The following is a 22,539-nucleotide window of genomic DNA, read 5'->3' as shown; positions in this document are numbered from 1 at the left end:
CCAGGACCCGGCGCAGCTGCCTAGGCGGAGGAAGGAGGGGGAGGAAGCGGCGCGGGCCCGCCAGCCGATTGGCCCCGGGGCGGCGCCAGGCCCGCCCATCTGGGGGCGGGGCCCTAGGCTGCCGCGCGGAGCCCAGTGCGCGTGCGCCGTAGCGGGCGGCGTCGGGGCGGCCGGGCTTCCGCAGCGTCCATGCGGCGCGCCGGTCTGGGCACGTCTCACGCCGGCGCGGCCCGCCCTTGGTCCCAGCGGAGAGGTGGGAGTCGCAGGGAGCTTGTGGTGGCTGCTGTCGCGCACGTAGCCAGGAAGCGGGGAGCCACACGCAGCCCCGCCTGTGCGAGCCGCCCCGCGTGGGGCTGGCGCCGCGCCCTCGCCCCCAGCGCCGGAGGAAGGATTGAGTTCCTTCTGCTTAAGTTCAGAATCGCCCCCTCGGTCCCCCACGCCCCGGACAGGAAGGATAAGCGGGGGTGGGGGTGGGGGGGTAATGTGGCCTAAGGGGGTGGGTTTTCCGCAGGATTTCCCTACCCACCCCCCAAATTAGGTGATTTCTCAGGCCCGACCCCCTGGCCTTGCTGGGGTCCTGTGCCAGGAGCCTGCCATTGGGGCGTGGCCCCTCCCGGCGGCAGGTCTCAGCCGCTGGGCTGGTCCCCTGGGCAGATGCTGCGTCCCGCTGTTGGGCTGGAACCCGCGGGCTGGCGGGGAAGGGGCGGGAGAGCTCGCCCGGACGGCGGGGACAGGTCCTGGGGAAGAGGGGCCCGGGCCGGAGGGTTATGGCAATGGGCTCCCCCGCGGGCAGCGCCCACGTAGGTCTCGGCTGATCCCAGGGAGGAGGGGGCTGGGGACCTGGCTCTCCGGAAACTCTTTATACTTAAATTTATAAACAAATCATTAGCTAAAGTCATCCCTTTTTTTTTTTTAAACTTAAACGGACTTCCTGACTTCAAACTGTAGCCATTGAGCGCAAATAGAATCTCTTACATTTGCGCTCAATGTGAAATGGATTATCTTTTCCTAAGCACGTTCTGTTTTCAGAGTCATCTCGCTAAAAACTAAAGCTCCAGCCAGCCGTATGTTTCCTCTCCCTAAAAAAGCCTTGAGCGGGTCCTTTCTACCCATACCTTTGAGAGCAGGACTGAAAAATAGACAGGCTTATGATTGTGCCTCTAAGGACAAGCTCATTGTCCTCTAAAGGTAAGCGCCCTTTTAGTTGCAATTTTGGTTGCAGTATATCGTTTATTTTGCAATAAGCCATAAAATGATTTTTGCAGTAATACATTTATATTACTCTACTGATGCACTGACCCAAGGGGTAGTTTTAAACATTTTTATTCCTATGTGTACTTGGACATAAATGTGGGTATATATTTATGTCCAAGCACCTACATAGAGCCATGCTTTGGTTCTGTATGTTTTATACTTAAGCAAGTCTCGATACCTTTTTATGCGATTTAAAGAATGGCGCTGCAAAGATACTGCTGTCAGGTGAGAACACGGGTCCCTCTTGCCAATTTGCCTTTGGCAATATGGACAAGTGTTTATCAATTAGGTAAGCCCTTTTTTAAAAGCATATAATTAAGCTTCTGGGTTGCACAGATATTCCCTTTCAGGAATTCCTAACTAATACAAGGTAAGTTCTTAGAATTCTTAACGTGTGTGACGGTGTGGCTCGGGCAGGCTAAATAGCCATCGCAGGCAGTGAATAAAGGTAAACTGAATTTATTTAAGGAAAGGGGCCTGGGGGATGGGGATAGCCAAAGGGTAGGGCTACACAGCACTGAGCCCCAGAGTATTGGGTCCATGATGGCAGCAAAAACGTAGTTAGGACAGTGCAACAAGGAAGGGCATAGAAAAAGCAACAGGAAAGGGCTGCTTTGGTTCACTGGGAAGTCAGAGATAAGGGGGCCATGGAGGCAGGTTCGGGGGTTAGCCCAGGACGAGCTGCCGCTGCTCATCGCTCCCCTGGTTGCAGTCTCACGGGGTCCCTTAGAGGGTGGGGGATATGTGCCTGTGGGGCAAGGAGAGGGGGAAGGAATGGCATGGACGTGCTCCGTGGAGGGTTCCTGGTGTGCTCTTTCAGGGTCTTGGTCTCCACTGTAGCTGGTCCTGAGGCAGCCACCGTGTCACTTACCTGGCTTGGCTGCTTTTCTGGGCCTGGAGCTGAAATGCAATGGAGGCCTAGATGTTATCTTTAGGGAGGAAAAAGTCAGGGGGTCTAAACCGCATGACCAGTGATATGCTAGGGGAGGATAGGTTACCCTGGAGTTTTGCCCCTTCCTAGGCATCCAGGGCTTTCTGCCCTGGTGAGTTTCTCTTCCTGGCCCTTTATCCTTGCTCTGCTCACGTCTGTCTAACAATGGACTGCAGTTAACATATAATGGGATATCTGTGTGATAAATGTGCCTCCCTATTACATCCTTTTCCCTTAAAACATGCATTAAGTCTGATAATTATTGTTAACTTCCTGGTACATTTGTAAACTTGACAAAGAAAGGGAATTTTGTGAGTAGTTTTTAAAGCTTTTCTCCCTTTACTCATTGTGTACGTCTCTATTGCTCATATTGTTTCAGAAAAAATATTTGTGTTATCTGGATAGCTGGCTTACCCTTAGTAATGGACCCAAAAGCTTTCCAGGAACTGAACAAAGCTGGTGGAGCAGAATCAGTACTTGAGGACTGTGCCGAGCCAGCTCAGCCAGGTTTGGTGAGTCTGAGAGGGGGCGGTGAAGGATCGAGAAAAGACAGACAGAAGAAGAAAGCTGGGTCTGGGTGGACATTGTCCTCTCTGATGGAGCGCTAACAACAGCGCCACACCCTGAAAGCTGTGTCTTCATTTTATAGCCAGATTCCAGGAGGCAAAGTAAGGGCGTGGTCAAGATGTTTACAACATTCTCGTGCTTTTCAAATCTACTCAGTTACATGCACCTGAACTCTATCAGGCCCACACCACTCATCTACCTGGGACCACAGGTTCAGACCGTAGGTCAAGCTTACCACCATAGCCTTCGGCTATAATTGTGCTGGGAGAGCTTTGCCCTCCAAGCTGGGACTTGCACGTGGCTTTGCCATGAGAGGACCATGCCCTCTCATTAGTCCAAAGCTTGAACCTGTCCAAACACTATAGTCACTCTCCACAGAGAACAGTGTTTTATTGGGAAGTAACTGGAGTTTTTAGTAAACATGAAACCAGTGGGATCAGTTTTCTTAAAAGGAAGATGGTCTAAGATGTGTATTCACAACAGGCACTCTTGTAAGCAGTAATAGTTTCACTTAAGTTTAATTTGCAGGTAAGTATGTTTCCAGAAGGAGGATGTCATTTAGAGTGAGAGTTTAAAAAAAATATATTGAATGCTGACTGTGCGAGCCACGTCCCGAGTGGTTCAGGGTTCGGGATCTAGAGAGGGGCCACATGCAAATGACAGAGACAAGACAAGACATAATAATTTGGAAATATTGGGGGCTAGGCAGGAAGCCCAACGCAAGGGGAAGGACTTCCACAGGTGCCCAGGCCTTGCCAACCTTTTCTTCAATTTTGGATGCACATATAGCCCTTAGGCAGGCAATTCCGGTAACAGACAGAGTATCTTGAAGGTCAGTAAGTATTAGTAAAGATTTACTCTGCAACTAAATAATTGGTGCATAGCTCTGGCCCTTGCCAGGGCTCAAGGTTCTCCAGCGTTCTGGGCTCCTTGTTTACACTTCTCTGATAGTGAAGACAATGGGTAGCTTCCAACAGCTGACTAAGTGACCAAATGGACTGTCTTGAAGACTGAGGAAGCATTTGTGAGGTAGTCCAGGAAGGTCAAAGAGTCTCAGAAGGCAACCTAAAAGAGCTCCCACTGGCCAAAGCAATGTGGATGACACAATATTGTACTGTTGGATTATAATTCAATAAAATAGATATCCTTAAGTCTATACTGTTATAAATGATTGAATCGATAAAGAAATGAGAGCGAAAAGACAACTCTTCCTCACAAAAGAATTCCAAACTCTTCATGTAGACACTCCCCACTCCAGGAAGTGGCGAGAATCCTCCCCCACCTTGCCCTCTGGAGTGTGGGTTACACATAATGACTTGCCCCCATAGAGTAGAGCATGGGAAGGGGAAAAAAGTAGTGATCAGTCACGTTAATAGCGTGCATGAAGTGGTGAGAAGGTCACTTCACTTCTTGCTCTTCTTTCCTAAAGAATGTTACATATCTAGGATCAGACATTTTGAAATCCTCTAGTTCAAACTACTGATAATCCAAACTACAGGTGAGGAAATTGCCTCTTAAAAATATTAAGTGACTATTCCAAAATCACAGATACTTAATTGCTTTTCCCCGCCTAATATATTGAATTATCTCCCTTTCCTGCACTTCCTTCTCATTTAAAAAAATATATATATTTTATTGATTTTTTTACAGAGAGGAAGGGAGAGGGATAGAGAGTTAGAAACATTGATGGGCGAGAAACATCGATCAGCTGCCTCCTGCACACCTCCCACTGGGGATGTGCCCGCAACCAAGGTACATGCCCTTGACCGGAATTGAACCTGGGACCTTTTAGTCCAAAGGCGGATGCTCTAGCCCAGCCGTGGGCAAACTACGGCCCGCAGGCCGGATCCGGCCCGTTCGGCTGTTCTATCTGGCCCACGGAGCCGAAAGAGCGGAGGGTTCTCTTGCTCTCCCCTCTGCTCCTTCACCAGCAGCAGTGTTAACATGGCAACGTCGGGAAACACGGCCGCAGCTCCTTCTTCTGAGTCCAGTTTAAGAACCCATTGTGGAGGGAGAACCAAGATGGCGGCATAGGTTAACGCCGGAGTTTGCTGCTTTGAACAACTACTTCAAAAGTGAAACCAAAAAACGGAAGGGACATCACCCAGAACCACAGGAATGCTGGCTGAGTGGAAGTCCTACAACTAGGAGGAAAGAGAAACGCATACGGACACTCAGAGGAGGCGCAGTGCTGAAGTCAAATTCTGAGGTGCGGAGCGGGCTGGCGGCCGAGGGCACGGTTGGCGTTTTCAATCAGGAGGGAGTCGCAGAATCTGAGCTCCAGATCCGGGCGAGTCTTTAGGGACCCAGACTCAAACGGGAGAAGCGGGACTGTCTGGCTTCGGTCAGAGCGAGTGCAGCTTTCTCTCTGAGCTCTGCAGCGGGTGCTGGGACTCAGAGAGGCAGAGCCCCTGGGGACAGGACTGAGAGCCGCCATAACTGCTCTCTCCGGCCCACCCCGTTGATCCTGTGCGACCCGCCCCGCCCAAGCCCTGCACACAGGCATTTGCCGGATAGCCTCAGGCAAAGGCTAGATTAGCACCTCCCTAGAGGACAGAAGTTCTCTCACTGCTGACACAGCTGATTCTCATAGCCACTTGGCCTGGAGGTCAAACCCTCCCTGGAATTAGCTACAACAATCAAGATTTAACTATAAGACTTCGAACAAAGACCACTAGGGGGTGCACCAAGGAAGCATAACAAAATGCAGAGACAAAGAAACAGGACAAAATTGTCAATGGAAGATATAGAGTTCAGAACCACACTTTTAAGGTCTCTCAAGAACTGTTTAGAAGCCGCCGATAAACTTAATGAGATCTACAAGAAAACTAATGAGACCCTCGATCTTATATTGGGGAACCAACTAGAAATTAAGCATACACGGACTGAAATAACGAATATTATACAGACTCCCGACAGCGGACCAGAGGAGCGCAAGAATCAAGTCAATGATTTGAAATGCGAGGAAGCAAAAAACACCCAACCGGAAAAGCAAAATGAAAAAAGAATCCAAAAATGCGAGGATAGTGTAAGGAGCCTCTGGGACAGCTTCAAGCGTACCAACATCAGAATTATAGGGGTGCCAGAAGATGAGAGAGAGCAAGATATTGAAAATCTATTTGAAGAAATAATGACAGAAAACTTCCCCCACCTGGTGAAAGAAATGGACTTACAGGTGCAAGAAGCGCGGAGAACCCCAAACAAAAGGAATCCAAAGAGGACCACACCAAGACACATCATAATTAAAATGCCAAGAGCAAAAGATAAAGAGAGAATCTTAAAAACAGCAAGAGAAAGAAACTCAGTTACCTACAAGGGAATACCCATACGACTGTCAGCTGATTTCTCAACAGAAACTTTGCAGGCCAGAAGGGAGTGGCAAGAAATATTCAAAGTGATGAATACCAAGAACCTACAACCAAGATTACTTTATCCAGCAAAGCTATCATTCAGAATTGAAGGTCAGATAAAGAGCTTCACAGATAAGGAAAAGCTAAAGGAGTTCATCACCACCAAACCAGGATTATATGAAATGCTGAAAGGTATCCTTTAAGAAGAGGAAGAGGAAGAAAAAGGTAAAGATACAAATTATGAACAACAAATATGCATCTATCAACAAGTGAATCTAAGAATCAAGTGAATAAATAATCTGATGAACAGAATGAACTGTTGATTATAATAGAATCAGGGACATAGAAAGGGAATGGACTGACTATTCCTGGGGGGGAAAGGGGTGTGGGAGATGCGGGAAGAGACTGGACAAAAATCGTGCACCTATAGATGAGGACAGTGGGTGGGGAGTGAGGGCGGAGGGTGGGGCGGGAACTGGGAGGAGGGGAGTTATGGGGGGGAAAAAAAGAGGAACAAATGTAATAATCTGAACAATAAAGATTTAATTAAAAAAAAAAAAAAAAAGAACCCATTGTGGCCCTCGAGTCAAAAAGTTTGCCCACCCCTGCAGTCTAGCCACTGAGCCAAACCAGTTAGGGCCACTTCCTTCTCATTAATGAAGCAATTTATTATCCAAAATAGTGTCATCAAATTGTAGAAATGGAACTTTCCAATCACACTAAAGCAGTTCTCAACTTTGGCTGCACATTAGAATCACCTGGGAATCTTTTTGAAATCCTGATTTCTGGGCCTCATCCTCCGGAAATTCTATTTCTTTGTTATGGGGTGGGGCCACAACATTAGTAACAGAGAAAGAATTTCCGGAGGGTGAGGCCCAGAAATCAGGATTTTAAAAAGATTCCCAGGTGATTCTAATGCGCAGCCAAGGTTGAGAACCACTGCTCTAAAGGGTGCTGAGTGCTCTTCACCACCAATCAGGAACCTCCACTGGAAGCTTGCTCCTGATTGGTGAAGGCCAGCTGTAACTATAGAATGCGGAGGAGTAAACAAAAAGCATAGCAACAACCGAGTTTGCGGTCTCACTATCCTCAGCCTAGGCCAACCTGGACTCCTTCATCCCAGATGAGGTGGCCCCTACATTTTTTATGCAGGCTCTGACTTTCCGTTGAACCGCGATCTTACAGCATGGCAATCCAATACAGACAGGAAGGTGAAACTGAGCAACACAGCTAAAATAAAGCATATTCCCAGGTAGAACAGACAAATGCTGTGGTGCGAAATGGATTATTAGCCTGATGAGATTCAGATACAGGGCAATGGGAAGGTACTAGAGCACAAGAACTATATCTATGGGCAGTGTCGCCAAATCCTACTAGTGGCAGCTGCTGTGGCGGGTGAGGTGACCCGTTGCAGCAGGTAAACTCAGAGAGAGGATGTGCGGAGAGCTCTCATCATTAATCCCGTGCTCTGGAGACAGGCATGGAGGATGGTTGTGCTGCTTCTCATAGCTACAAAGGGCCCTGGTTTCCTAAGAAGGAATATTCACCACCAGGGCTGGTAGTTTGGTGCCCTGCCCCTAGAAATGTGGGGAGGTTGCTTTTCATGAGTGCCAAGTGGGGATGGGAGTGTCTTTTCAAATTTTTCTGGAGGAAGATATTTCTATCTTATTTTTTATGTTCTTTCACAGAATACACGTGCAAACAGGATGCAGTTGACCAGTGAGAAGTTGCCCGAGGACCCCCTCTATACCTCTCTATTCCAGGATGCTGCCAGGAACTACAGCTTATTACAATGGACAAAGGACAAGACTGGTACAAATTCTGATAATATTTTCACTAAAAGTTGATCTGTACACCAGAGAAAAAAGAGACAAGAAATATGAGTCTTACTGTTGTCAAGGAGGGGGTTAACTTTACAGCCCTTCGTAGCTTTCCTGTAGGAATATGCGAAATTGCGATTTCACGCATCTGGTAGCAAATCATCAGCGGGGAAATTTCACAGAGCCCGAGCCTGAGTTTACATTCAGGGGTTTAGGACCCTCTTCTGGAAAAGGGAAGCCAGATGGCTTGTCTGTTAAGGAGGACAATGCCATACTTTACTTGAAATTGGCCTTTAAAGCTACCGTTTTTTTTCTATGGTCTTTTAAAAAATTAAATTGGGGATGGTTAGCTCATTTGGTTAGAATAGCTCTAATTAAGCCTCAGATGAAGAATTTCACTCGCCCATGGATGACTTTGCCCAAAGAATTGCACACAGACTGCTTGCTAGAGCTCCTCCTAGTGGTAAACTGGGTTACTCTGAAAACCAACCAACAGATATTTCTTGATTGTATGAGGCCTGGTGTTAGGGCCCATGATAATACTTTCTCCTTTAGCCAAGGAGGAATGAGAACTAGGAAGGAAACTCGTGTAAAGTGTCAGATGAATTCTGTATAATTGGTGACTTGAAGAGAGAAAATTCATATTGTGTTAAAGTTATAATTCTTTACCTTTCTTAAATCAGACCGTTACAGCCATGCTAATTTGGTGGATCAGGCATTGCAGCTCTTGAAGGAGAGAATAGTAAGAGGGGATGCTATGGCCTATTTCCTGCGAGGTCAACTATATTTTGAAGAGGTATCAGTCTTTGTTTATTTGTTTTTATTTCATTTAATGCTGCTGTTAGATCTTCATAGCAAAATATCTCCTACAGTTCCTTCCTTTGTAATATCAGGGAAATTCTGTCAAATTCCACAGATTATGGTTGTGGCTTCAAGTGTGATATGCTGGTATCAGTTTAAGGAGCTATCTGGGCTTTCTCCATGAAGACATTCTAATGAAAGTCATTTATAGGAGACATCCTATATAATAAAAGGGTAATATGCAAATCAACCAAACAGCAGAACTACCGGTCGCTATAACGCACACTGACCACCAGGGGGCAGACAGTCAATGCAGGAGCTGCCCCCAGCCCGCAGGCTCTGATCAACCGATCGGGGCCTGCCAGCCAACCTCTTGGTCCCTTCCCTGGGCCAGCAGCCTCCGATTGGCAAACGGGAAACCAGGGGTGGGTGGCAGCAGGAGGTGGTGATGGCTGCCAGCAGCCAGGGAAGATGGCCCTGATCGCAGGCTAGGCCTAGGGACCGTACCCATGCACGAATTTCATGTGCCAGGCCTCTCGTTTTGGTATAAAATTAAAAAATCTAATGTTTATATTTTTGCCCAAAATATTTAATATCATCTAAAATATTTTCACTCCATTGTCAGTAATACAGCTTTAGTTCTTCACTGAGCCTGAGGGAAGGTGTGAAAGGGACCAGCTGTCTCTAATCCCTCACCATCCATTGAATATTTGGGCAGCTATTCACCTATAACCCACTTACTCTCTCATCTTTTGATGGCTCCTTCATTCATTCTGGCAACAAGTATTTGTTGAGGACCAGTCATGCCCCTGTAACTGAGAATAGCACAATATAACGGTTAAGTGAAGGATCTCTTAGCTTTGCACGCAGGTTTGAATATGGCTCTATTGCTTTTTTTAAAAAAAAAATTTGTTTTATTGCTTAAGGTATTGCAAAGAGTACTACATATGTCTCCTTTTTTTTTCTCCTCCCCTCCTTGACCTTCCCCCGGCTTCCCCTAACCCCCAGTGTCTTGTGTCCATTGGTTATGCTTATATGCATGCATACAAGTCCTTCGGTTGATCTCTTAAACCCGGCTGTATTACTTTTTAATTGCTTATCCTTGGGCACAAATCCTTAACCTCTTGGTACCTCAGTTTTCTCATCTGTAAAAGGGGGGTAATAATGTGTGTTCATAGAACTATTGTGAGGATGTATTAATTGTAAAACAGGGCCTGGCACCTAATAAGTGCTTCATAAGGCTTTGCTAGTATGTGCTATAAAATGAAGAGGGAATCAGAATGGTCCCCATTTCACAAAGGTTACAGTCCAGAAGGGGGAGAAAATGAATATATGTATAATTAAAAATAAGGAAGAGTACTAGGAAAGGAATTAACTGTGTACAACAATAGAGAATAACTTAGGCGTAGGATGGAAAGACCTGTTGTTGAAACTAACACTTGCAGAAAAGGAAACACAATGCAAACAGCCAGTGGCAGTGTGTTCCAGAGAGAGAACAAATAGCACATTCCATCGGTGAGAATGTTTTGAGATCTAAAGGAGACCAGTGTGGAATGCGCCAGGCAGAGAGGGCTCTGGAGGAGCTTTGCTTAAATGTAGTGAGAAGCCATCGGAGGGCTTTCAGTCTGTGGTGAACGGATTAGGAGGAAGGCATAGAACTAGTTCAGGGTGAAATTACACTAGTTTAGGCGAGAGAGGTTGGTAATCTTGACCAGAGTTGTAGCAGTGGAGCTGGGTCCTGGATTTATTCTGGAGACACAGACAGTGGTATAATGGCCTGAAAAACAGAGACTGGGGAAGAGTGAGTATTGAGGTGATGACCAAGAGTTCAGTTTTTGGACATGTTATGTTTAAAATGCCCATTAGTCATCCAAGTAGACAGATTTCAAAGTAGAAACTTACATGTTCTCGAAGGAGAAGTTTGGGTTGAAAGTGTTCATTTGAGATCTTCCACCTGTATATGGTATTTAAAATAATGGAAACTGAAAGAACTTTCTTACTTTCCTTTGCATAGTCTAACTTTTCCAGCCCTGCCACATCTAAGCCCAACACTAGCCAGAAAGGAAAATTAGTCTTAACAGCTCAGTCAGTTACTCATTGATACGTACTCTTTATTTTGTGTGTGTGTGTGTGTGTTATAAAAGTTAGTGCTTTTTATTTATTTTTAAAGTTTACTTCAAGGAGAAAGCGTGGAGGACAGACTTCCCAGTCTCTCCAGGGCGACCTCCCCACCTCCCAGGGACGGGGGTGGGGGTAGGGGGACGGGACGGAGCGAGTCAGTGACCCAGGGGAGGAGACCGCTGCTCCCTGACCTTCAAGGGCCCCGGGAGCGGGAGCGGGAGCGGAGACCCAGGCCCTCGGGCGATTTCGCACCTTCTCCCGCTTTTCATTTCCTAAGAAATGACTCTAAACCCGCTCAGAGCGACCAGCAAGAACTGGAAGCCAGGTGGTTCCTCCCGCGCCACAAAGGAACGACGTCAGTGACTGGATACGTCCTCTTTAAAATAAATAAATATTTATTAGGATTTTGGGGTAGTTTTTGTTAATTTTTATCCATTGGTTGATTAATGACAGTTGATGAAAAGAGAAATTTAATTATTTTTGTGTTTCCCAAAAGCTGTTTTTCTCTGGCCTGCTCTTCCTAATAATGACCTCCAATTCAGTAAAAGACTCTCTTTCTACCACTACAAATGATTCATTCTTTAGTGTGAGGCGTTTTCATGGTGGATTAAAATATAAAATCCCGTATGAGTCCCTCACACCATAGCATGTTTGTTACCGGATTTGTCTAACTGCTGAGGAGCCTTACAGTGATGATACAGAACATGTGGGTTTTTATAGGAAGTATGGGAGGAAGTTAATTTTCGAGAATCACATGCTTGTTTTTCCATGTCTTCTCAGCTGGAAAACTGCAAAACTGAAGGACATGAGCCATAATAATAGTGGATGTTTAATAACAGCCAATGTCCTTCATAAGGATATTCACTACTATTAAAAAAATAGATGAAGCCAAGGTAGCAAAATGTTATTACTAAGAATTTATGTGGCAGTTATGCAAATTTTTATTGTATATTCTCAAGTGATAGCCTGTACAGTCCCTTCTTGACCTACCCGCAGGGTACGTCAGCATAATGTGGACAGAGGGCAGTTCCCTCCTTACTCTGTGTAGAGCAGTGGCCGCCAACCTTTCAGACCTCATGGACCATCAGTTGGCGACCTCTGGTGTAGAGGAATATATAAACTACCCTTAAGTACAAGGTAAGAATCAGGGTCATCAGTTACTATGAACATGAAAATGTTTTATAGATAATATTAAATATTTGGGACAAAAATATAAACAGATTTTTAATTTATAGTGTAAGATAGATTTTATACTACAACTAGAGGCCCGGTGCACGAAATTCGTGCAGGAGGAGGGTGGGTCCCTCAGCCCGACCTGCACCCTCTCCAATCTGGGAGCCCTCAGGGGATGTCCTACTGATGGCTTAGGCCCACTCCCCGTGGTTCTCTGCTCTCTGTGGACCTGCCTGCCTGTCTGCTCTCTGGCTCGCCTCTGTGGCCAGGGGCAAGTAGGGCCCTGGTGTCTGCTTGCTGCGGGGGCCTGCTGTCTGCTCTCTGTCTCGCCACTGCGGCCAGAGGCAAGCAAGGCCCTGCTGTCTGCTCTCGGCGAGGGGCAAGCAGGGCTGACAGGACCGGACATGCCAGCGGTAAGGCTGAGGGGACTGGGTGCTGCCATCTTGTGGCTATGTGCGCCACCATCTTTGTGGTGGAGTGACAGTTAATTTGCATATTACCCTTTTATTAGATAGGATGTCTCAAATCTTCTCCAAGGCTTTGGTCCCAGCTCTGATATTTCTCAGACTTCAGGAGTGGTGGGGGAGGTGGCAGGCTAGATTGAGCAGTCGGCTAAGCTGTCATTTCAAGAGAGGATTGGCAATAGGCAAGAGTAAGAGTGAAAGCCAAAGAGACTCTTACCTAAATTCCTACTGGTCACTTCCCTCAGTTGCCATGTTTAGGTCTATTTAATTGACTTTATAGCGTGTTGACTGTTGTCAGTGACTTAACTTGCAAAGTCCATAAATTTGTGACTGTCTTTTCTTGGTTTATTTGGTGCTACTGGCTAGATTTGGGTGGGAATTAAATGACTGGGATTACTTTAAGATAATAATAATTCAGTATTTCCTGTGAGCTTGCAGGGATGGTATGAAGAAGCATTAGAACAGTTTGAAGAAATCAAGGACCATGATCATCAAGCAATTTACCAGCTGGGCGTAATGTATTATGATGGGCTGGGGACAGCTGTAAAAGCTGTAAGTTATTGATTTGTTCGCAGTGTTTAAGATTTCATTGTTAATGGATTATCTGATACAATTGAAATTATTCACATTTTAATCATACATTTCTATCCTTATAATTCAGTAATCTCTAACCTTTTAGCATTCAAAGGATAGCACTAGTCATTTTTCATTTGTGTGAAAAACAAAATTTCTTTTTTGCTCCTTCTTCTTGCTACCGTTAGATGCCAATAATTTTCTCTTTTAATATGCTTTCCTGTATTTTCAAAGCTACATAAACATGGAGAAAAAAAGCTAGAAAATAAGCAAAAAATAGGATCATTCCAAATTCTGCCATCTAATATAAACATTGTTATTATTTTAAATTATGTGCTATCATGAATTGCCCCATGCAGTGAATTTATATATATAAATCTTATATAACATTATTTAGAAGGGACACATCTGGTATTTGTTCAGAAGAACTTCTCTTGTAAAGCATACTGAAATATTTAGGTGTGAACTGTACTGATATTTACATCTGCAGATAACTTGAAACAAAGCAAAAAAAGTAGGAGCAAATACAGCAAAATGTTACTGATAATTTATATGGTAGTTATACAAATTTTTGTTGTATATCTTTTCTATTTTCCTGTATGTTTAAAAATTTTATATAAAAAGAAACTCATAATTATTGCAGCCATCAGACAAATGTAATTAATCTAAATTTCCTTGTTAAGAGAGAGTAAATATGTACTTAAGAAAATGACATGTATTTTTTTAGTGCATCAACGAAGATGTTCAAAGAAGCATAGAAACACATTAAAACTTAGTGTAGAAATTATAATCCCATAGCAGTAAAGCTCTGTTTAATATGAAAATCATAATTCAGAGCCTATATGTGCCAGATGTCATAGCATCAGACCACATGAAGGAAATGTGCTAAAAAATAAGTTTACAAAATATTAAATTTAATTTCTAGACATGATAGATAATAGTCAGTATATAATAGGTAAGTTTTATAAACTATGCAGCATCCACACCATAAAATTCCTAACATGAAATTTTAATACTCCTTGTTTGAGATACCAAAATTGAAAATATACTAGGCATATATGTTTGAGCACAAAGAAAATCATATTAAACAATACTCCCACCCAAAAAAAAAATAAGTTATGTGATGACAATTTCACTCATTCCTTAAGATTTAAATAATCAGAGCTTCAAAATTGATCTAAAATATTCAGGTTTATGTTCTCACAGTCACTTCTGCTTTTCTTCTTCTTTCCAGATTTTTACTCTATACTCTTCATCTTTGTGGCCATGCCATTATCTCTGCCCTGGCATAGGTCACTGCCTCTTGTCTTTGATGACCTCATAAAACAGGATTGTGCTTGTAGCATTGCTTCTAACATGGAGGACCACACCGGATCCCACATAGTGAACAACTTGAACTTGCTCATCAGTCATTTCAGTTGCCATCTATCGAGCACCTCTCACTGTCTGCCCCACCTCACAGGATTCTTCAACTTGCTGAGGTCTCTTCCTCCCCCACCCTTTCCCCTTTCTGTGTCTTCTCCCTTAATCCTCTCCTTTGCTGATCCCCAAATGAATTTATCCCATTTTCTCACACAGCGTTGTTTAGTCACCTCTTCGTCTGCCTTCCTTTCATTCAGGTCACTGTCCCATGCACTTCCTCCGAAAGGTTTTCTGTGGCCATTCTTCACAGACTTGATGATGGTCTCCGTTGTTACTGCTTAACTTCCTCCTCCCTATTGGAATATAAGCTCCTTAAAATTAGGCTGTTTTGTCTATTTCCTCACTGCCGAATCCCCAGGATTTACACCAGTGTCCGACCCACAGCAGAGCCTCCAGTGTTGACTGATTAGCTGTGGCCCTGTGTTGGCAATGCTGCTATCAGGGTATCGCCTCAGGAGCTTTTCAGAGAACTTTCCTAGAGAAAGATCACATCTCTCCAAGAAAAGTTATGGTGGCAGCTGTTAGGATAAGAAAATATTTGCCTTTGTCAGAAACAAAATCAATACCCATTAAAAGAATATAATAACCAAGTAAGATTTAGCCCAGAAATTTAATAATTTGTTGATAAGAAAATCTATGAATATAATATACCACTTGAATAGCCTGAATAAAAGAAATGATATGGTTTTAGTATATTGAAAGTTCCATAAAACTCAATATTTATTCATAATAAAAATTTTAAGCCAGAACCGGTTTGGCTCAGTGGATAGAGCATCGGCCTGCGGACTGAAAGGTCCCAGGTTCGATTCCGGTCAAGGGCATGTACCTGGGTTGCAGGCACATCCCCAGTAGGAGGTGTGCAGGAGGCAGCTGATCGATGTTTCTCTCTCATCGATGTTTCTAACTCTCTATCTCTCTCCCTTCCTCTCTGTAAAAAATCAATAAAATATATTTAAAAAAAAAAAATTTTTAAATTTTAAAAAATTTTAAAAAACAGTACTAGGAAGTATTTCCTTAAAACTTCTGCTCTTGTCCCTAATTCATTCATACAGCCGCCAAAGCCATCTTTTCAAAATTCAAATCTGATCATGCCCTGTCCATCTTTATAAACTTTTACAGGCTTCCATGTTGAAGATGAAAGGGGCATAATGGGTCTGTTCCCATGGACAGCCATCTAGTTGGCCATTTACTTGGTGAAGTCTTTAGTTTCCAAACCAGTAACTGCCATTCCAAACCCTCACCAGGGATCCTGTCGCCTGACCACTGCCATCAGTGGGCTTCACTAGGCCTCGAGAGGCCAGAGCACATGTCTCCATCTGAACTTGGTAGTGGAATGCCACGTGGAACCTTGACTTCACTAGGTCTGCCAGGCTTCCCAGCTTTATTATATTGGCCACCACACAGAAATGTATGCCTCTCTGGTCATCTGTCTTCTTACATACTCTGGACTCCATATTGCTTGTCCTCTCCCTCTCCCAGCTGCCTTACAGCTGGCAAGTAGAGGCCCCCAGATCCTCAGCCTTTCTTCAGACTACTTTCTTCATTTCCTTGCTTTATCAGAAACGTGGTTGTCCCACAGGCAGCCCTCTAGTAGAGAGCCCTCCCTCCTTCATCCCAGTGTACCAGAGTGCTCAAAGGTGGAGCTGGCATTATTTCCATTCCCCAACTCACTTTCCACCCCAGCACAAAGTACCTACTTTTACGTTCAGACCAGCTCAGTGCTTTTCTAGTTCTATCCATTTCTTGGCCACTGGTCATTCCCTAACATGAATCTGAAGACTGGCTCTGGGATTAGTTTTCCTCCCTGTATGGTCCCATCATTTTATCTGACACCTAAACTAAGAACTGAGCAGCAACAAGGAGCAACCATGTAAGGCAACCAATGGGAGGGTTTACCACCACTTCACTTGGCTACCATTAAGTCCTTGCTATCCAGGTGGAGGGAAAATGGTAGCTACCTACCTCATGCACTCACAAAAATAAATCCATATAACCTGGGGCTCACGAAAAGTAAAACACCTTTATTTTCTCATCTACTGTGGTACATAGCCAGCAACAGCACTTTGAGAAAGCAGTGAGGGTCATTCCAATATATAAACACGTATTTGATCGTCAAGTATTATTTTCTTGGCAGTGTTTCAAGGCTTGTGTCTGATGGATGTTTGGAGGGTGAAAGCTGTGTTGTGGGTGGGCAGGCTGTCTCCTGCGCACTCTGTGACTATGTGGATGTCTTATGAACATTAGCATATTGGAGGTACATTATCACTGGCACACAGGGAACAGTGTGCTCGAAGAGAGAAGACAGCATTTGTTTGGGCCTCACATATCCTGTGAGAATTACAAATGTGAAAGAAGTCACGGCTGTTTTTGCACTTTGATCAATTCCAAGAACTGTGCTGATTCCGAATAAGGCCTAGAAGCCGGAGGGAGGAGAGAAAATTGGAAACCATATTGAAATGTAATGCAAGTCTGGAAGCTGTGAAGTGAGGGAACTGCCTTATATCCCAGAGCTCCCAGGATGCCTTTCCAGGCGATGGCCTTTACTTCTTTCCTTATTTCTAGCCCTGCACACCCAGGACAACACACCGCGTGGGCACAGAGTCAGGAATTATATCATGTCAGAGGGTGAATGCTTTACAACATTATTGGGAGAAGAATTTAGTTTGGGTAAAACTAAAATCTGGGGTTTTTTGTTTGTTCTTTTCCTTGGTGGAAGGAAAAAGGAGTGGAATATATGAAGAAAATAGTTGATTCTCCATGTCCCAAAGCAAGACACTTACAATTTGCAGCTGCTTACAACCTTGGAAGAGCTTATTACGAAGGAAAAGGCATTAACCGATCAATTGAGGACGCTGAGAGGTACTTACCTGAGAATGAGTGTTGGTCTTAATCATATGCTGAAACACATAACCACTTGCCTTGTCTTTCCCTTCCAGACTTTGGCTCTTTGCTGCGGACAATGGGAATCCAAAAGCCAGTGTGAAGGCTCAAAGTATGCTAGGGTTGTATTATTCAACGAAGGAACCCAAAGAGCTAGAAAAGGTAACGCTGATCTGTTTAAATGTTAGCTAGTATTCTATTTAGATTGTCTTACTATTTTTCTTTTAAAAGAGGGAGATAAGGAATACGGTTTTGAATCTGACATTTCTTTAAAATGTAAAGAATGTAAATTTTAAGATCTCCAAGCTCATTCCATCCTTTACTCATCTATGAGTGCCACCTTTCCTGCCTCTACCAAAGGGGACCCCGGATGTGAGAGAATTGGTATGCTATAAAAACTACACAGACAAACTTACTCCATGAGAGCTTCCAGAGAGTCCTGAAATAAAGCCCAAATCCTTTTTAGTGTGAATAAATGATGACATTTGATTTGAGGAACAATGATACTAGTAAGTAAAATATACTAAGAACTAATTGAAAATTAAATCCATTCAAGATTTTTACGGAATTATAATTTCTCTCATCACCATGACTGAAATATTTTCCAAAAAACCTTATAGGGAAAGGAAATGTAGGGCTGAGTCCAACTTGTTAAGAGGCTTTATGGACAAACTTGTAAGAGGCACAAAACAATCTAAGACCTTCCTTGGACAACTGAGCAGCCAATTAGTTTTTGAACTAATTCACATCCACGTAGCTGAGTACTGATCAGATGTTTCTGGTCCCCATGCAGCCTTTACCCTTGGTTGCCTTTGGCCTTGAAAGCCCCATCTCGGCGATCCACCTGAGCTCTGACTTCCTGAGCGTCAACAGCTGTCCCTCCCCGCTGTGCCTAGTAGCAGGTTTGTCTCAAAACCCTGCAGACACCATTCCAGTTTCCCACCTTCTGGATCCTTCCGGTGGAAAATCTGAAAATCCTGAAACCCGAGACAGCCGAGCTCACGTGCACTGTCGTCAGGCAGGCTCACCTTACACACTCTCTCTCTAAGGTGTGAAACTGATGCTAGCCTGAAATACCTTCAAGGGGCTAGAACTATTTCCTAGAGATGAATTAACAGTACTATCTTATCATTAGAGACTTTTTTCTTTCTGGTATTCCCTTGTAATTTCACCTTGTGAGTAACAAGACGAAACTGCTTTTGTAAAGGCATTTTATTGGCATTCAGAAGCATGCGGCAATGGGAACCTGGAGTCCCAGGGTGCCCTGGGGCTCATGTACTTCTACGGACATGGCATCCAACAGGACACGGAGGCTGCCCTGTACTGCTTGCGGGAAGCCGCGGAGCGTGGAAATGTCTACGCCCAAGGGAACCTCGTGGAGTATTACTACAACATGAAGTTCTTTACAAAGTGCGTCGCCTTTTCCAAAAGGTAAACAAGCTGGGTGAAGGTGTTGGCAGAAACACCGGCTGCATGTTCTGTGCCAGGTGTGTTCGCAGGACTTGCTGCAATATTGTTAAATGATGGCTGTTGAGGGCTGGAAATGTGGCTAGTGCAACTGAGGTCTGAACTTGTAATTTCATTGGATTTTAATTAAGTAGCCCCATATCAGATAGTACAGTTCTGTGCCATTGGTTTTCAGGATTTCAGTGGTATTCGCTCTGTATACCAACTGAGTGAGTTCAGCAAGTTTCTTAACTTCTGGGGGGCATCAATTGCTTTATTTATAAGAAAAACATACTTCTGCAGGATTGTAAAAAGATTGCATATAAAGTACTTAACATGGCTTGGCACAGTAGAAATGTGTATTAAATATTCATTTCTTCCTGCATCCTTAGCCACAGGTTCTCTAAATACGTAATTGCAATATAGCTTGATTAGGGCTGTAAAATAAGAATAATGGTTAAAAGACTCCCAACACATACATCTGATAAAATATTTGGAAATTTCCATAAAACATGGAACTTTCTTTTCTGTGAGCCCATGTATTTTCCTACATTTACTTACCCAGCATGTACAAAAGCTACACACCAGGAAAAACAGCTGTGGCTGTCCCCTGGGGTGGCACAGGCCCATGTTGATGCATTTCCCTCCAATAATGCCCCTATGGAGCCCACGGCTCCTTCCCTCCCAGCCCCCCGGGAGGCAGCCACCAAAATGGGGGATGAATCTGCTGCTTCTACCCTCGCCTCCCAACATCTTGGCTTCCAGACAGCAGGTCACGTAAAGGTGTGATCACCAATGTCCCAAATCCCCAAGTGCCCATTTGATTAAAATGAAGATTTTACAAAGTTCTTAAAATCTTTGAAACTTCACATTATTGTCTACATTCCTATTCTCCATACCATTAGGGTTAACGTGATTAGATCTCATTTTCACACAATTCTCCATATCTGTGTCTGGGTTACACAGAATGAATTTTTTTCTTAATAGCAGCACAAGCAGGCGGTCCCCTTATATTTTTTAAATATCTTTTTATTGATTTCAGAGAGGGAGAGATAGAAACATCAATGATGAGAGAGAATCATTGATCAGCTGCCTCCTGCACGCCCCCTACTGGGGATTAAACCCACATCTTGGGCATGTGTCCGTGACCAAAATCGAACCCAGACCCTTTAATCCAGATTGGCCCTCTATCCACTGAGCCAAACTGGCTAGGGCTATATTTTGTTGTTGTTAATCCTCACCCAAGGATATATTCCCATTGATTTTTAGGGAGAGTGGAAGGGAGGGAGACAGAAACAGCCATGTGAGAGACACATTGATTGGTTGTCTTCCGCACCGCCCCCCGCACCCCCGATCAGGGCCAGGGATTGAGCCTGCAACCCAGGCATGTGCCCTTGACTGGAATCGAACCTGGGACTCTCAGTCCGCAGGCCGTCGCTCTATCCACTGAGCCAAACCAGCTAGGGCCAGAATGAATTATTTTTATTGACCATTTTTAACCAAAGATAGATGTGCAAGTTTTTTTTAATGTGCTTTCTGGTCTTATGTGAGTAAAGTCCAAATTTAAGGTCCATGTTTAAATACATGAGCCAAAGAAATAGAAAGTACTTTTTTTTTCCCATTGTTGAAATCTACAGTGATGTTAAGTTTAAAATATTATTATAAGGAAACAACCTTTCTTTTCTGTTCTAGTCATTTTCTAGGTTATTGAGCCCAAGGAGAATAATCACAGGGAAGCTGTAAAGCAATCACTCTTCCCGGTATTAACCATGTTGTTTCCCTTTCACTGCACAACAACTTTGTTAAACAGGTAGAAATGGGAAAATCATTTTAGACACAAGGACAATTTGTGGACATGTTGCTTGTGAAAATGTAAACCATAACTGACATCCTTTTTATTTCACAATTTACGTCCTAACAGGGTTGCCGACTACGATGAGGAGCAAGACATCCCGACGATAGCCCAGGTCACGGACTGTCTCCCGGAGTTCATCAGCAGAGGCATGGCCATGGCCTCCTTCTACCATGCCCGGTGCCTACAGCTTGGCTTGGGGACCACAAAGGATGAAGCAACCGCTAAACAATATTATTCTAAAGTAAGTGAGCCCAAGAATAAGCATAAATGACTCCGAGGCTGCTTTTATGGATTAGTGTTCTGTCCTCCTTAGTTATTATAGAGATCATCTATGTCTATGGAGAGGCTGTCAGACATGCAGACAAGCATGTCAAACTCACGGTTGGCGGGCCGCATGCCTTATTTAAGTAAATGAGGCATATAGCCCGCTGGCCACGAGTTTGACATGATTGTTAGATGATCCTGTCAGATTCTTAGCATGATTAGAAGTCCTGTATTATTCTCTCTCACTCTGATGCTTTCAGGCCAGCACTAAGACCTCAAAGCCAGAATATTCATGCCTTCTTTCACCCAGAAAAAAGGGTGAGCCTGTATCCTCGTTCTAGTACCTTAATGAAATGTAGTTTTTCAAAAAAGTTTTGTATAAATGACATCTTCCACACTGAGGTGAGGAGGAATATTCATGCGTCTGCAGCAATCAGTTAAAATAAGCCTTTTCATGTTTTAATCCATGTGATTTAGTCAAATTCCAACGGATTTCAGGTCTGAAAATCTAACAGCTGTTAAAAGAGGGGAGGGGTGGGTGAGGGGGGTGGTAATAAAGAATAACTATATTTTTTCATATAAAGAAAAGACAACCCTGGCTGGCGAGGCTCATTTGGTTCGAGCATCATCCTGTACACCAAAAGGTTTTGCATTTGATTCCCGGTCAAGACACATACCTAAGTTGTGGGTTCAAGCCCCAATTGGGGTGCATACAGGAGGTAACTGATGGATGTTCACTTGTCTGTTTTGAAATCACTAGGGATCTGCCAAAACCGGTTTGGCTCAGTGGATAGAGCGTCGGCTTGCGGACTGAAGGGTCCCAGGTTCGATTCCGGTCAAAGGCATGTACCTGGGTTGCAGGCACATCCCCAGTAGGAGATGTGCAGGAGGCAGCTGATTGATGTTTCTCTCTCATCGATGTTTCTAACTCTCTATCTCTCTCCCTTCCTCTCTGTAAAAAAATCAATAAAATATATTTAAAAAAAAAAAAAAAAGAAATCACTAGGGATCTTTCAAAAATTCCAAAGCCCAGGCCTCATTTCAGAGCAACTCAATCTCAGTCCCCGGAAGTGGGGCACTGTATGTACTGAAGCGCCTCAGGATGCCAGTGTTTTGGGAATCCTGGCAGGCATGTTTGCGAACCCTAAATTATGTAGAAATACAATACACAAATACAACCAACCTTTGAGGTATTTATCACTACATCATTCTGTTAGTGTGAATAATAGTTGTCTTTTCAAAAATCTGAATGTTCGGTGTATTATACCGATTTCCAAACCAAGTCAATTTCAGAGTGCACGCTGTCCTTAGTATCTTTTCTGAATAAATATAAGCTGAGACAACGCTGGGTCCAAACAGCTTGCAACCCTCGAACGATTTTCCACGTGGTGGGAGAGAATGTCCGTTACTCAATTGTGGCCGTTGTGTTTTATGGGAGATACTTGAACATGGAGAAAGTGCAGGTGTCGGAAGCCAGAGAGGGTCGGGAATCCTGTCATATGAAGCATGACCAGAGAGACTTCCATTCAGAGGAAAGGACGGAGGGGTCCTGAGCATGGTCCTCCTGACTGAAGGGCTGTCCTGTAGAAAAGGAACGGGGCGGGGGCAGAGTTCTAGC

General features: G+C 44.1%; 1 protein-coding gene and 1 long non-coding RNA gene across 10 annotated transcripts in view; one reads left to right on the top strand and one right to left on the bottom strand.

The window, feature by feature from the left end:
- The first annotated feature begins 132 nt into the window (after positions 1–132).
- Positions 133–22,539, top strand: part of LOC118651086 (LRP2 binding protein) — a 32,951-nt gene continuing 10,544 nt past the window's right edge. For 3 of the 9 annotated variants that reach the window (XR_004966102.1, XR_004966101.1, XM_036299888.1), the window contains exons 1-9: positions 146–1,188; positions 2,565–2,697; positions 7,791–7,914; positions 8,606–8,718; positions 12,920–13,033; positions 17,193–17,335; positions 17,413–17,518; positions 18,564–18,787; positions 20,724–20,898. Coding sequence is in view for 7 of the 9 variants with exons in the window: in XM_036299888.1 (XP_036155781.1) it covers positions 2,608–2,697; positions 7,791–7,914; positions 8,606–8,718; positions 12,920–13,033; positions 17,193–17,335; positions 17,413–17,518; positions 18,564–18,787; positions 20,724–20,898 (1,089 nt within the window). In the remaining 2 variants the exon portion in view is untranslated. Of the gene's footprint in view, positions 1,189–2,036; positions 2,698–7,790; positions 7,915–8,605; positions 8,719–12,919; positions 13,034–17,192; positions 17,336–17,412; positions 17,519–18,149; positions 18,509–18,563; positions 18,788–20,723; positions 20,899–22,539 lie in introns of those variants that run through there. The other 6 variants (XM_036299889.1, XM_036299891.1, XM_036299894.1 and 3 more) reach the window with 6 other exon arrangements.
- Positions 9,273–11,629, bottom strand: LOC118651088. Its single transcript, XR_004966104.1, has 4 exons — positions 11,097–11,629; positions 10,626–10,677; positions 10,402–10,514; positions 9,273–9,538 (listed from the first exon to the last, which is right to left on the bottom strand). It is a non-coding gene; the product is annotated as an uncharacterized LOC118651088 (long non-coding RNA).

The sequence above is a fragment of the Myotis myotis genome, unplaced genomic scaffold, assembly GCF_014108235.1.
Source record: "Myotis myotis isolate mMyoMyo1 unplaced genomic scaffold, mMyoMyo1.p scaffold_m19_p_3, whole genome shotgun sequence".
In the NCBI taxonomy this organism is placed as follows: domain Eukaryota; kingdom Metazoa; phylum Chordata; class Mammalia; order Chiroptera; family Vespertilionidae; genus Myotis; species Myotis myotis.
The sequence above is the reverse complement of the archived record's forward strand: the minus strand, read 5'-3'. Positions and strand labels throughout refer to the sequence as shown.